General features: G+C 38.0%; 1 protein-coding gene across 1 annotated transcript in view; it reads left to right on the top strand.

Moving 5' to 3' along the window:
• LOC145977782 (atrial natriuretic peptide-converting enzyme-like) overlaps positions 1 to 13,218 on the top strand; it is a 202,600-nt gene that overhangs the window by 73,836 nt on the left and 115,546 nt on the right. The window contains exon 3 of the mRNA XM_083110058.1: positions 421 to 1,084. Coding sequence (XP_082966184.1) covers positions 421 to 1,084 — 664 coding nt within the window. The remainder of the gene's footprint in view (positions 1 to 420; positions 1,085 to 13,218) is intronic.

The following is a 13,218-nucleotide window of genomic DNA, read 5'->3' as shown; positions in this document are numbered from 1 at the left end:
ATATATATATATATATATATATATATATATATATATATCTGTTTCTTGCAATTTCCACCACTTGGTGGCAACACCACAGATATCTCTCGTCAATTGCTCTAAATACAGAATGTAAATGGGATGCGATAATTCACTTGATTGGATTTTTTATTTATTTATGTTTAAAACTAAAATGCAATTTCCGTGTGGCATTTGGTTTGAGGCAATTAGTAAAAACCAGGTATAAGCTATAAGCTGTGAAGAATTTTTCGGTAACAGTAATTGTTTCACAAATGCCGTTACTATTTCCAATTCTTCTGTACTTAATTCTGCTTATCGTCTATATTTCTCTAATATGTTTGTTTCAGATGATAAACTATTACGTGCACTAAGTTGCACTATTTCCTAAATTATCATGCATAAAATTCTTTATCATTCCAGGTCTTTTGGAGACAGTGGCTTAGACTTGACCTCCGGCACAGCCAATGGGATATGCGGCAACAACACATCCACCAATGACGTCCAACAAGCAGCAGACAGGCGAGAATGGTCACTGGTTGACCTCCTGGACGACGTCACGCGAGAGGTGACCAAACCGGCAACGCTGGAGAGGGACGCTCTCCTTAAACCCACAAACCCAAACACCAACATCCAACTTCCCAGAAGACACTCTGCCCACTGCGCAGGCGTGAACGACTTCCCGAAGCCCTTACACGGTGGCACCCCATTCGTCCCCACCTTCCTCCCCTCGGTGCAGCACATCAAGAAGACACCCCCCGTGCCACCGCCACCACCAAACATCCCGCCAAGATACGGAATCGCTTCCTCCGCTGGTCCGGAGAAGCAGAGCTCGAAACCGAGTCCACCTCCCCCGCCGCTGATCGTGAAGAAGATGTCGCCGTCATTCAGGCAAGACTCCAATGTATCCAGTGACAGTTTCAGCCAAAATTCCTCGCCTAGCTATAACACAAAGACTTTGGAAGCCCCTCTTTTGCCTAGTAAAGTAAACAACAGTAACAACGCCCTTATTAAGAGTAATTCGACTCCAGCAAGCCTCCAGACTATAGTCAAATTCCAGGGATCGAATATGTCATTGCATCATAGGGTGAGTATTCTAACATTTCCAGTATATTTCAGTTTGCGTTGCTTCTTCAATTGAATTGGAATGTTTACTTAGGCTCGCTTTAGACGTAAGCATTCCCTTAGCATTTTTGCTAGCATAATGCTCCCAAAAATCTTTTAGCATTTTTATAGCAGAATACTTTACACGGAAGTATTCCTGTAACATTCCGCATTTGCGATTGCGATACGAAGCGTGCAGAAAACATTTGGCATACGAGATGAGCTAGTGTCCGGTGTTTACAATTGAAACAACTAATTTATTCTTCCATGCGTGTACTGTATACGCTATAAATTATGTATTCAAACAGTGCCATTGATTAGTATATAATACCGTTTTATAGGATACGATATGTCTCTCGTATGAATAGTTATTGGCTTTTAAAAATGTGAAGTGATACATTGTTTACATCTCACGCGGCCGCCATTACAGCTGCACTCGTGATCTAGAGGTCCCTTCTGATTGGTTACGCTACGAAAAATGATACGGACCGAGCCTATCCTTGAGAAATACCATGAAATATGCAATCGCATCTGAAATGCCATAAATTTTTTCCACGTTACACAGTAGCATTTTGGGCATGGCATAAATGTTAAGAAAAATGCTGAAGAAAATGCTTTCGTCTAAAGCGGGTCTTACTCCTAGATTTAATGCCTGCCACAACATTTTGTTTATTAGTATATTTTTACTATTCAGTTCAATGTTATTTATAAGTTGAGGTGAGATAAAACATATTTTGAATGCCGCAGGTTTTCAGTTCTCCATATTATTTCCAACAGGGATTTATTAGGTTGTACAAATTATTTCTGCGCCTTTGTTAAAGAAAGAGAAATATTCTTACATTTTAATCAATGAAGTAATCTTCATTGGAATTTGTGCACTTTTGCCATCTTTCGGGCAGCTGGTGAATCTCCTGACGATAGAACTTAACAATGATATTTTCCACCCCTTGAAGGTTTCTGAAGTGTGAATCCAGTACGTGGTGGTGGTGCAAGAACCGGAACAGGTGATATTCTGAAGAGGCCAGGTCAGGGAAATAATCCGCATGAGGCAGAACTTTCCAACCCAATCTTGCCGTGTGCGACCTGCCGTTATCATGCTGCAATATCACCTGCCTAGTCCCACTGCCGGTAAATGGTCTCTTCCTCTCAATTTATTTACTGAAACGAATCAGTTGGTGTTGATTTTTCGTTAAATACTTGCTCCAAATCGTCGCCCTTTACTCTTCTTTGCTATCCAGGACGCTGGACATCTTCCAGATTGAAATTCCTCTCTTGGAATCACCGAAACCAGTTCTTGTGGACGCTGTATGATACGGCATCTACACCAAAATCATTTTCTTCGCCTCGGTTGCATTTTTCTTTAGTTGATATGCAAAAATCATGGAGTTCCTAACGTGCTTCTTCTCGCATGACATAGTATTCACTTCTGCTTCTATGCTACGTCGTCTGCAAGTAGAGTATTGTATATTTTTAGGTTGGTATTGGAGTGGCCAAAGATAGCGGAGAAGTTCCAGTTTTAACAATCGCAACAGTAAAGTATAATAAATGAATTAATTTAAGAGCCGAGCATGTATTTGAACACCTAATACTCGTACAGTCACGGACACTGCCGGCTTGTAATGAATACATTGTCTTTCAATGGAATCGTTACAAGCTGGCACTGTCCGTGACTGTACAATCGATATATGCTGTAAATCAGATATTTAACAAGATTTCCAGAAAAATAAAAATTATGGACGGAGTATCGACTGGAAGCAGATGATAGATAGTATCTTATACTACCCTATTTAAGATTTTCCAACAGTTAGGTATGTCTCCAGCGAAGAGAGTATTGAATTACCAGCCTAGAAGTACAGGGTGTTCATAAAGTCCCTGTACGATTACAAAAAAAAAACATGCTTGAACAGTATCTTCTTCCTCAGTTGGAGGAATTCCAGCCAACCATAATTTTTCAACAAGATGGAGCACCTCCTCATTGGTCCAAGCATGTTCGAGGTCTTCTGGATAGGCATTTCCCTGGCAGTTGGATGGACCGTGATGGACCTATTCCCTGGCCACCGCGCTCTTCTGATATCACACCCTTGGATTTCTTCTTCTAGGGGTATGTCAAAGATTGTGTTTTCCGCACTCTTGTTCCAGATGTTGCTACTCTTTGAAGAAGGATAACGAAGAGTATCCTAACTGTTACTGGTGACATGCTGGGGCGTGTATCGGCAGAAGTAGATTACCGCCTTGATGTTCTGAGAGCAACTAGAGGGGCGCACATTGAGGTGTATGGCATATAAACATGGAGAGTTGTAGCTCATTTTGCAATCAACGGAATTGTGCTATTGCATGTAGTTTCCGATCTATGTTTTTTTGTAATGGTACCGGGACTATATGAACACTCTGTATATTTAACTTACCGAATTGTCAAATAGAAGAACAGTCAGATAATAATAAATGGGAAGAAGAGACTTGTATGTCAAACCCCGGTGAAATAGTGTGGATACAGAATAGGAGTGGACGATATCGGAAATGTCATATCGCGATATATCGTCAAGAAAATATGTCCAATATATCGCTGACACGATATATATCGCCAAATATCGTGACGATATATCGTCTAGTTGGTATCACGTGGACGATATTTTTTCAATATCGCGATATTTCGTATGGACGATATATTGCCCAACACTAGTAACGAATTTCCCATCACTATCACCTAAATTTATAACGAATCAAGTTGTCAAAAGGGTAGGATCAAGACTTTTGGAAGTTAAGCTCAAAAAGCGGAGTTATAAAATGGGTGCACAGACATCAAGTGGGTAAGGAGAAATTGGACATGGAGAGATCGGAGAACGGCGTCGGTTGCTATGTGGGAATATATTGTGTTTTGTTATTGTCTATGTCTTTATGCAAAATTTGTAACATGGAGTATTAAAAAATAATATTGAAGTTTCCGTTTTGCTTAAATAACGATTACTACAATGGTCAAAGCTCAACAATGGCGTTTGGTCAATAATCAGGAATAGAATCAACAACGCATCATCGAAAACAGCCTTTGTCAAGCCCACAACTGGGTATCTAGGATACCAAAAGCATTTGTATCAGAACCTGAGACTATTTCCGGGTTCCAAAAGCTTGCCGATTTTCAATGCCTTGAGCATCTTGGTTACTATTGTGGAGGCCAATCAATGTGCAGCGCAATTTTCCGCCTGCTAACTGCACCTCGAGGTTAGTAAGCAGAAGAGGAATGTGCAAAGGTGTAGAGAGGTAAAAAAAAATATTACGTGGAAAGGGGCCGCTTCTTCAGTGAACAACTTCCTATTTTTTCTGCCTTCAATACAATGTCACATTATAACACCATTAAGCCTTGTTTCCATGATATGAAAAACTAAATATGCTGACCAAGGCAGAAATTTACGTATTTCATTATAAAACTTAAACTAAACGTAACGTTTCAACCTTCTAGCAAGGTCTTCTTCAGACTCTGCACCAAATACAAATTTAACAAGGTACAAAAAGGACGATATATATACACAAATATTACTCCCCTCCAGACTATTGGAAAGTTGTTCTGGAACATTCTAGCAGGTGGCTTTTCCTTGTCAACTGTACTTTTACCTAAAAGGCTAAACATATTTTCTTCCATATAGAATGTGGTAGGACTCTTTATCTCACGCTCTTTTTGCTTCATTCTTCTTCCTTCTTCTCTCCTCTTTCTCTCTTGTCCTTTCCACTCTTTCTAACACCTTCTTCCATTCTTTGTTTAACTTCAGTCCCCCATTCCAGTTCATTGTGTCTTCTTCACCTTTCTTCTCTATTTCCTTGGCCTCTTTCCATTTTCTCACTAGTATTCTCTTCTCCCTTCCTATCTGCTTAGCCTCATCCCACTCTATGTTATGTCCTGTTTTTCTCGTGTGTTTAAATATCGCATTTCTCTCTCTCTTAAGTCTTACATCATCTCTATGTTGTTTCAACCTGTCTTTCAGCCTCTTTCTCGTTTCTCCTATGTACACACTCTGACAATCTTTACATTTCGCTTCGTAGATAATCCCTTCCTCTTCCTCTTCTCCTCTAAGCACTTTGCATATCTTTTCTGTGGTCTTCCACATACTCCTTATTCCAAACCTCCTCTCTTTTTCTTTCTCTTCCTCTTTTTCATTCTCTTCCAATTCTCCCCTGCCACTTTTCTTCCTTCTTCTGTTCATGTCCAGTCTATCCTCCTTCTCATAGCCATTCTTTTCCAGCTGTTTCCATAGGCTATTTATTTTGCCTTCTTTTTCACATTCTACAATGTCACACTACAATGCGCACGAATTAGGTGACGTGAGTTTTCCCATTGCAAGAACGTGACTTCTCGCACTACAGTCCACACGTGCATACAAGAACACTATTCGACAAAAACGGGGAATATACAAGAATGATTCAAATGCTAGCAGTTTGAACGTGTCGATTGTCATTCACAATATCCAAGAATCAACAGGTGTCCAGAACAGAATACATACTTTCAGCCGACCGCGAAGAAAATGTTTCAAGAAACGAAGTTAGGAAATTCTCTGTCTCAAAAACAGAAATTAGGTTCGAACAAACCTGGATAAGGATACCGCAATGAGGCTGTAATTTGCAATACGTCCTGGGAAGACTCGTGCTGCCATTTAGTTACTGAGTCTCATCGCCCTGCCGCAAAAAAGTGCAAGGGGAAGTTCCAATAATGTTTTAACCTGGACAGAAAAGAACGTCACAACGAGCCGTAGCTGGTGATAAATTGGAATAGCATGTGTCGCTGTAGTCGTTTCGACTAGAACACACATTTCTTGTTGAGAACGATGCATCTGTACGTATATTGATCTGTGTTCTCACATTTAGAATCTGTTGTTTTCTGTACAATTTCACATTAAAATACTTTTAAGTTGAATCCTTGATTTAAAAATTAGCATACACCTTTTAATAATGCCTTAAAATTGTAACACATTGCAAAACCGGCTGTAGCTAAACAGCCCCTCATTTTCATGCTGATTAAGTGACGGAGATTAGGAGGCGTTAGGGGCAGTTTCCCCCAACATCTTGCCCCATACTATCATCTTAATGCTAAACCTTGTCTACCAAGAGAATGTAAACTGTCCTTGTCCCCCCACCAAGGCCCAGTTTTGGCACACAATCGTCGCTACTGTAGAGATGTGTAAATAACTTTGTCAAGGAAATTTGTAAATAAATTTTTTGCATGATACCAACACATTTTGTAAGCGCTAAGATATTTCTCACTTGCCCCAAGACTGGTCATCCAGGGAAAAGATCGCGAAGCAACTCTCGCACTAACCTCGTGGTGTTCGGTGCAGGCAAGGAGGAAAACTTCGTCAGGCCGGTTCCGTAAATGTGGGATCTCTACATGACGAAAGGACATGATTATACCGGAGTACGGTTTTTAGGTCCTATCCTACTAGTTCTATTTGACGATGTTCTAAAGCAGTTATTCCCAACCGGGGATCGGCTTAGGGATGCCGCGAGATATTCTAGGGATAAACAAAATAAAACTGTTAGGAAGTAGCAAATGTAATGGAGTAGGTATTTTTTTACAATAAATTTAACGTGCTTCTGATAACATAATTCAACTTCAATTTAAGGTTAAAATGAAAAAATCAAACAAGTGTGCCCCATTTTTTTAATCTCATTCCTAAGGCTGCCGCGAACGTAAAAAGATTAGGAATCCCTGTTCTAAAGTACACTTGTAATCATCGAATCAGCTAATAAAGCTTAACAGCAAATGAGTAACATTTTTCATTCCAAGAAAATAGGTTATAATCCAACACCAATGATCACACAGTGGATTGGTCCTAACTGACAAGTATGCCTAGCTGAGAAGTACTTTTATTGGTAAATCTTTGGCCAATAAGAAGTCCCAGAAGGCAGTAAGTGAGTGTCAAGTGCATGATATGAAGGTGCACAATTAAGCATACTCTTTCTTGTTTAGTGTCGGGTAAAGTGAAGTGAAAGAATTTTGAATGGAACGCAGGCTCGTGTGTATCTTATTTTTCGCCAATCCATGAGATTGTAACTATATTATATTTATTATTTTGTTGCTTATGTTTTTAGTTTGGCCGTTAGGTAAGTTGTATTTCGTGATAGCACAGAACTGATTTTCTGCTTCTTTTTGGGGGGGGGCATCCTGTGTGTGACATAAAAATATAGTATCTTACTGCAATATATAATATAGAATTTGTGTGTACTTTTCTGCATTCTTACAAAATACTTCCAGCGCCGTCACTGTGCTAGGGGGCCGAAAAACTTTAAAATTACCATATTCATACATCAATAATATTCTTGCTTGCACGAATCGTAACAATCACTAAATGTTGTATAGCGACTACTCAGAAACACTATTGTAGACACAGACAGAAAATTTTATATACTAACAGGCCTATGATGAAACGAAGTTCGTTGGAACTCAAAGTAACCTATATGATCACTTTATTCAGGATCTGAAAGTGATCAAAAATAGATTTTCCTTTAGTGCCCTTGGATTGGCGGATACACAGTGTACGCAACTCAACCTGTCTCCGTTTGCAATTTTTAGGAAATCACATTCTCTGTATTTTCAGAAGAAATGGGTTCACAGCGGTATACCAAAGCACCTTGGGATCCTTGGCATTTCATCACTGTTGCTATCGGTTACCGAGTCTATTGTTCAAAAACATTCGAGATTTTCTTTCTAGTTGAAAACAATGTTCAGTGGTTTCTTATCAACGTTCTTAAAAGATGTGTCTAAGGCTTATGACAAGAAGACAAAAGGTCTTTTCTCTCTGCTTGATGTGTGGTTGTCTTGTTTGCCATTTGAGATATTTTCAAGGATTTTCTTTTATGTAAGAGGGCGTCTTCAGCACGTTTGCCGTAACGCACAGAAAACCGTGCCAAGATGCATAAGAAGCAATAATCATAAAACGCACATAACGATACATCAAATTATCTATCATTTTGTTTCTGATTCAAGGCCAGGCAAAATGTTCTCGGAATTGTAGTTGTTACGCCCCATGTGATTTCAATAATGCGACGTTGAAATTGTTCAATATAAAAGCAACACTAATGCCATGTCGTCACACCAATGTGAATTTTTCTTTTCGTTGACCTAGTGCAGTTTATGACTACTTTTGTTGATAGATTCCAGTGGTAACTTTTATGTCCTAATAAACAGCCATAAGGAGGTACATATTTTACCAATGACAACATTTATACAAATCTAAAACCTTTCTTTTCTGGGATCATCTTGACTATTGAAATGCTTTTATCTCAAAAGTAGGATTTAGCATATTCGTGGTTTTGGCATAAGTGTGATAATATATTATGACCTCAAATCTGTTTTGAAGCAATTTTGTTGGTTATTGACTAACCTGAAAGTTTTTCCGGTTCCTAGTAGAAATTAGGTGTTAACTAGAATGATGGTGTAACCTGATTACAAACCACAAAACCTCCCATTCCTTAGGAATTGAATAAGTGACAATGGAGAATATTATTTCCTGAAGAAAGTGAATAAAGCATACATATTGTTGTGTATGGAACAAGAACAAATGAAATTAAATCAGTATTCGGCACCTTTGGCTGGAAATCGCTTAAAGGCGGTGAGAGCCAAGAAAAGAAGAAGATGTGAGCTGATTAAAATGTATGATTTAAGTAGTGTAATTGAAGAAATGTTTTCAACTACTTTTTCCGGAATCCGTATTTTCTTTGCGAGTGTAGATTGTGTGGAACATCAGCGGAAGTTGCATTAAATGTTAACTGGCAGGCAGTGTGGATGCTTACAATATTTCATACAATGTCTTATGCTTTATCACATGTCTGAGATGACCTCCCAGTAGGCTTTAACCGTCCCGTTGTTCTCTGGAAAGAACTAATGGTAAGTTTTCTATACTGTCGAAAAAAGGGGCAATCTCAGGGGGTGCTCGTTGCTATGTGAAGTACGTATGCATTACGTCATCTGGGAGGATCGGGTTTGACGGTGCTCGTTGCTATGTGCAGTAAGTTTGGTGCGGGGTACATTTAGCTACTAACACGTCGCAAAAATCGGAACAAGCAGGTTGTTGTTTTTGTACCGTTCGATTTATTTTTATTGTATTTTTGTACTTGTAGACTGCAATCATGTCTAATTGTGCTGTAGCAAGCTATGAAAACTATAACCAGAAAACTAAAGGAAATGACATAAAATATCATAGATTTCCAGTCGATAATTGCGTAAGTAAACAATGGATTCATGCTTGTAGACGAAATGTAAAAAATGCAAGTGTGCAGTGCCAATTATTGTGAAGAAGACTATGTGCGAGATCTAAAAGCAGAATTTCTGTATTTTCCACCAAAGAACGTGCTGAAGCCAACTGCAGTGCCATCGCTAAAATTACATCCAATTACTTTAGTATCAAATAATTGAGGAAATGGTGTAGTTCTCCTAAACACTTATCTTCACAATATGCTTCGCTTGTAGGACGTGCTGATAAGGTTTGCAGATCTGTACGCTACGAAAGACACTCAATAAGGAAACGTGCCCTAAACAGGCTAAAGACTATGCTACCAAAAAAGTGAAAAATATATAGACGTTGGTATATACACAAACTGCAAGCAATGTTTCGTTGTTGGAAAACATATTCGATCTATTACAAAGGAGAAATACACATCTGCATAATGAAGCAAATAAATTAAAGATTACAAACTACTAGTGTTGCCCACGGGACGAGACGGGACAGGCTTTTAAAAATTCGAGACGAGACGAGATTGACCATGTGTCATAAGACAAACGAATATTTTCGAGACGAGACAGCATTTCCACGAGACTCCACGAGACGAGACAGGCCAAACTCTCGTCTCGTGGGCAACACTACAAACAACCTCTTTCAACCGCTTTAACCAAATAAAAAAGTTCAAAATCTAGAACGTAACCTAACCGACAGTACTACAAGAGAAGTCATCAATATTTTGAAATGTGTTCAACTAGTGCGAAGTACGTAGTGAGCCTAACTGATTTGTTAAGTACATTTTATGTAAGTCGGATTTATAATTATTAACAATTTCATTTAACACAGACCGATGTTGATTGTGATTTGTATGTTCACATTATTGTGAAAAACGTTGTCGGAAATGGGCATTTCGAAGATCGTGTACTAACTTTCACGCTATTCGAAATGAACTTCACTTAGTACATTTTCAATTCGAGTTACATAGCGTTGTATGCACGATGGTAAATATTGCATAAGTGAATATTACACCCATCATTAAAATGTTTGCAACTTTGTTCAATTTTGGTATTTCACAAATATATTGTGAATAATTTTGTACCCTTGTACTCAATATAAACCAATGGATGTTACATTATTTCTTTGTAGTACATTTCTGTCAAAAAGAGCAAGATCTAAGATTAGTGTAATGCAAGTTACTTCGTTAATGTACAAATGTGTGTCGCATATCAGCCTTGGAGTATATTTTCCGGGTATACAACTCAGACACACATGGAAATGGAAAATCTGCGGACAAAGTCCTTTAACGAATAATGATTCGTACAGGTGCACGGTCAATCATTGTGAGTTCATGTAACTTTTCTCCATTATTGTTTAATTAAACTAAGATATTTTCATCGATATTCTCAAAGCGTTTCATTTACCGTGTGATCAAAAATCTATTTCTATAGGCTTGAATTAGTAGGTTAAGACATTCAAGTTTGATGTTCCTAGTACTCATCAAGTATTTCGAGTAGGTTAACTTAGTTAAATTAGTACTTGTACACTTCGACTCATCTTCTGCACGCGTTTGTATGTAAAGTTCTTAATACAAAAAAATACTTTTTAGAACTATGACAACGATAACTTGCAGCCAAATTTGAACCAGAGAAATTAAAAATATCTAACTAACTAACTAACTCCCTAGCCTTCTTAAACCCGAAGGTTCATGGCTGCAGCAACACAGGCCTTCCATCTTTCCCTATCTTGAGCAAGTTCTATATACTCTTTTCCATCCCTACCGATTTCCCTTAGGTCCATCTCAACGTTGTCCCTCCATCTTCGTCTTGGCCTTCCTACAGGTCTCTTACCTGTTCTTACAGATTAAAAATATCTGCAAATTACAAACTGGAATTGCGTTTTCAAAGTCTGAAACTACTATCTTACACACTATTTCATCATTCTTCCTCCACATAAAACTTTTCAAAAAATTTTTGCTTGTGGAACTTTGATCCGTACGAAAATTATTGTACAGTAAATAAATACATGAAGAAGATTGGGAATTCTTTCGAATTTAGAGTAAGTATCAAATGCAGAGTAAAATTTTATCTAGATTGTATATTGCTTCTTTCATTTGATAACTTCAAAAATAAAGTTACATTATGGTGAATGGTAAAGATTGGATTTTAAGTATATCAGTATAATTTTAATACTTTCTGGTGTTATGTAAAATTTGAAATGTTCCTGGAAATGATTGCAACGTTCTGAATGAATAAGAAGGAACTATTTAGTCAGAAAACTAAATATTAGGCATTTGTACTGCGTTGTGTTAAATGTTGTAAATAGATTATACCGGACTACTATCGGATTAGAAATTACGGATATTCAAGTTTGGACTCCAATTAAAAGTTAATCAGTAGAACCACATAAAAACGAGTTACATCAAAATTCAGCTTATTCAATTCTGTGTCAATCTATAGTTACCAATTTATTTTTTTATTATGCCTTCTATTTTTATTATCGTGAGAACAAGATAGGATTATTTTTTAGTTTGGCAAACTATCGCTCTCTTTGAGATTCTATAAATAAAGAACGGGTGTTTTTTATTTATAGATTATATATTATATAATTTATTTATTTATTATCCAAACTCTAATATCCATAATTTATAATCCGATAGCGATAGTACTCCTGTGACGTTCTATGAGCCCGTAGTACCTCGGAGGCCTCTGTCGATCTCCTTGGCGTAGTGCTTAGCACATCGCGCTTCGACGCCAGGGGTCCCGGATTCGAATCCAATCGGGCAAGATATTGATTTGTCCTTAATGGGAAAATTGAGAATTTAGTAAATGTGATAGTATATGTGAAAACAAATATTGATTGATTGATTTGCTTCATTTTACTTCACTTCTTGTGCCACTTTTGGCTAATTTGCGAAGATAGGGATGAGTGATGAAATGATGAATGAACACTCACAAACATCCATGCCCAAGCCAGGATTCGAACCCAAATCTCTGGCGTTGAAGTGCGATGTGTTAACCACTACGCCAAGGAAGCCGGCTTGTGGAAACAAAGAAAGAGATCGAAAGGGGGGGGGTACCTCTTATGGGTTTTCCTTTCATATTTTAAAAAAAGACAGAAAAGCAAAAATAAACCAAATCTGTCTATCAATTCTTTCTTTGTAACTCTTTCACTATGCAATTCTTCTTTAGCATGCAACGTTTCTTATTAAAATCATAATACGATTTATGAAATGATGAATTCTGAAATTCTAATTAGAACACGGACAACCTTCTTTGTAATATATCGATCATGTTTCAGAAAAATGAATTTTTATAATACTTTTGCATGTGCAATTTTCCCCTCTTTTAAAAGTAGCATGTTTTAATTATGTTACTAATCATTAAAGGAATACCTCAATACCATCCCGAAGTATGATAATTAATATTTACCCCTCAAAGTAATGAAACACTTTCCCTCTCTGAAACTCGCATAGAAATGATAGAGGCCGTTTGCTTCTGCCCAGCCCCGAACGAACATAACCGAAGGGGCACCGAGCATAACCGATCCTCCCACATGACGTCACGCGTTCGTGCATGATCGGCAATTTTCGGATGGCGCTACCTTATAGTATATTAAGTTACCTTGGGGCAATCTAACATGATTCATTTATTGATTCATTTGTTTCTTTTTTACTTAATTTATTTGCCACTTTTGGCTAATCGCGAAGATGAGGATGAGCGATGATATGATGAAATTGATGAAGTGACATTCACAAAGCACACCCATGCCGAGGTCGGTATTTGAATCCGGGATCCCTAGCATCGTAGCAACGAAACATGCTATAGTACTTTAATGGTAGGAGGTATGGCAACGTTTAACTTATCACCTTAAAAGTAGGATCATTGCGCGCATACATATTGTTGCATCGATCCTGCCA

Source organism: Lepisma saccharinum, chromosome 23 (genome assembly GCF_977018435.1).
Source record: "Lepisma saccharinum chromosome 23, izLepSacc3.1, whole genome shotgun sequence".
Classification (NCBI taxonomy): Eukaryota; Metazoa; Arthropoda; class Insecta; order Zygentoma; family Lepismatidae; genus Lepisma; species Lepisma saccharinum.
The sequence above is the reverse complement of the archived record's forward strand: the minus strand, read 5'-3'. Positions and strand labels throughout refer to the sequence as shown.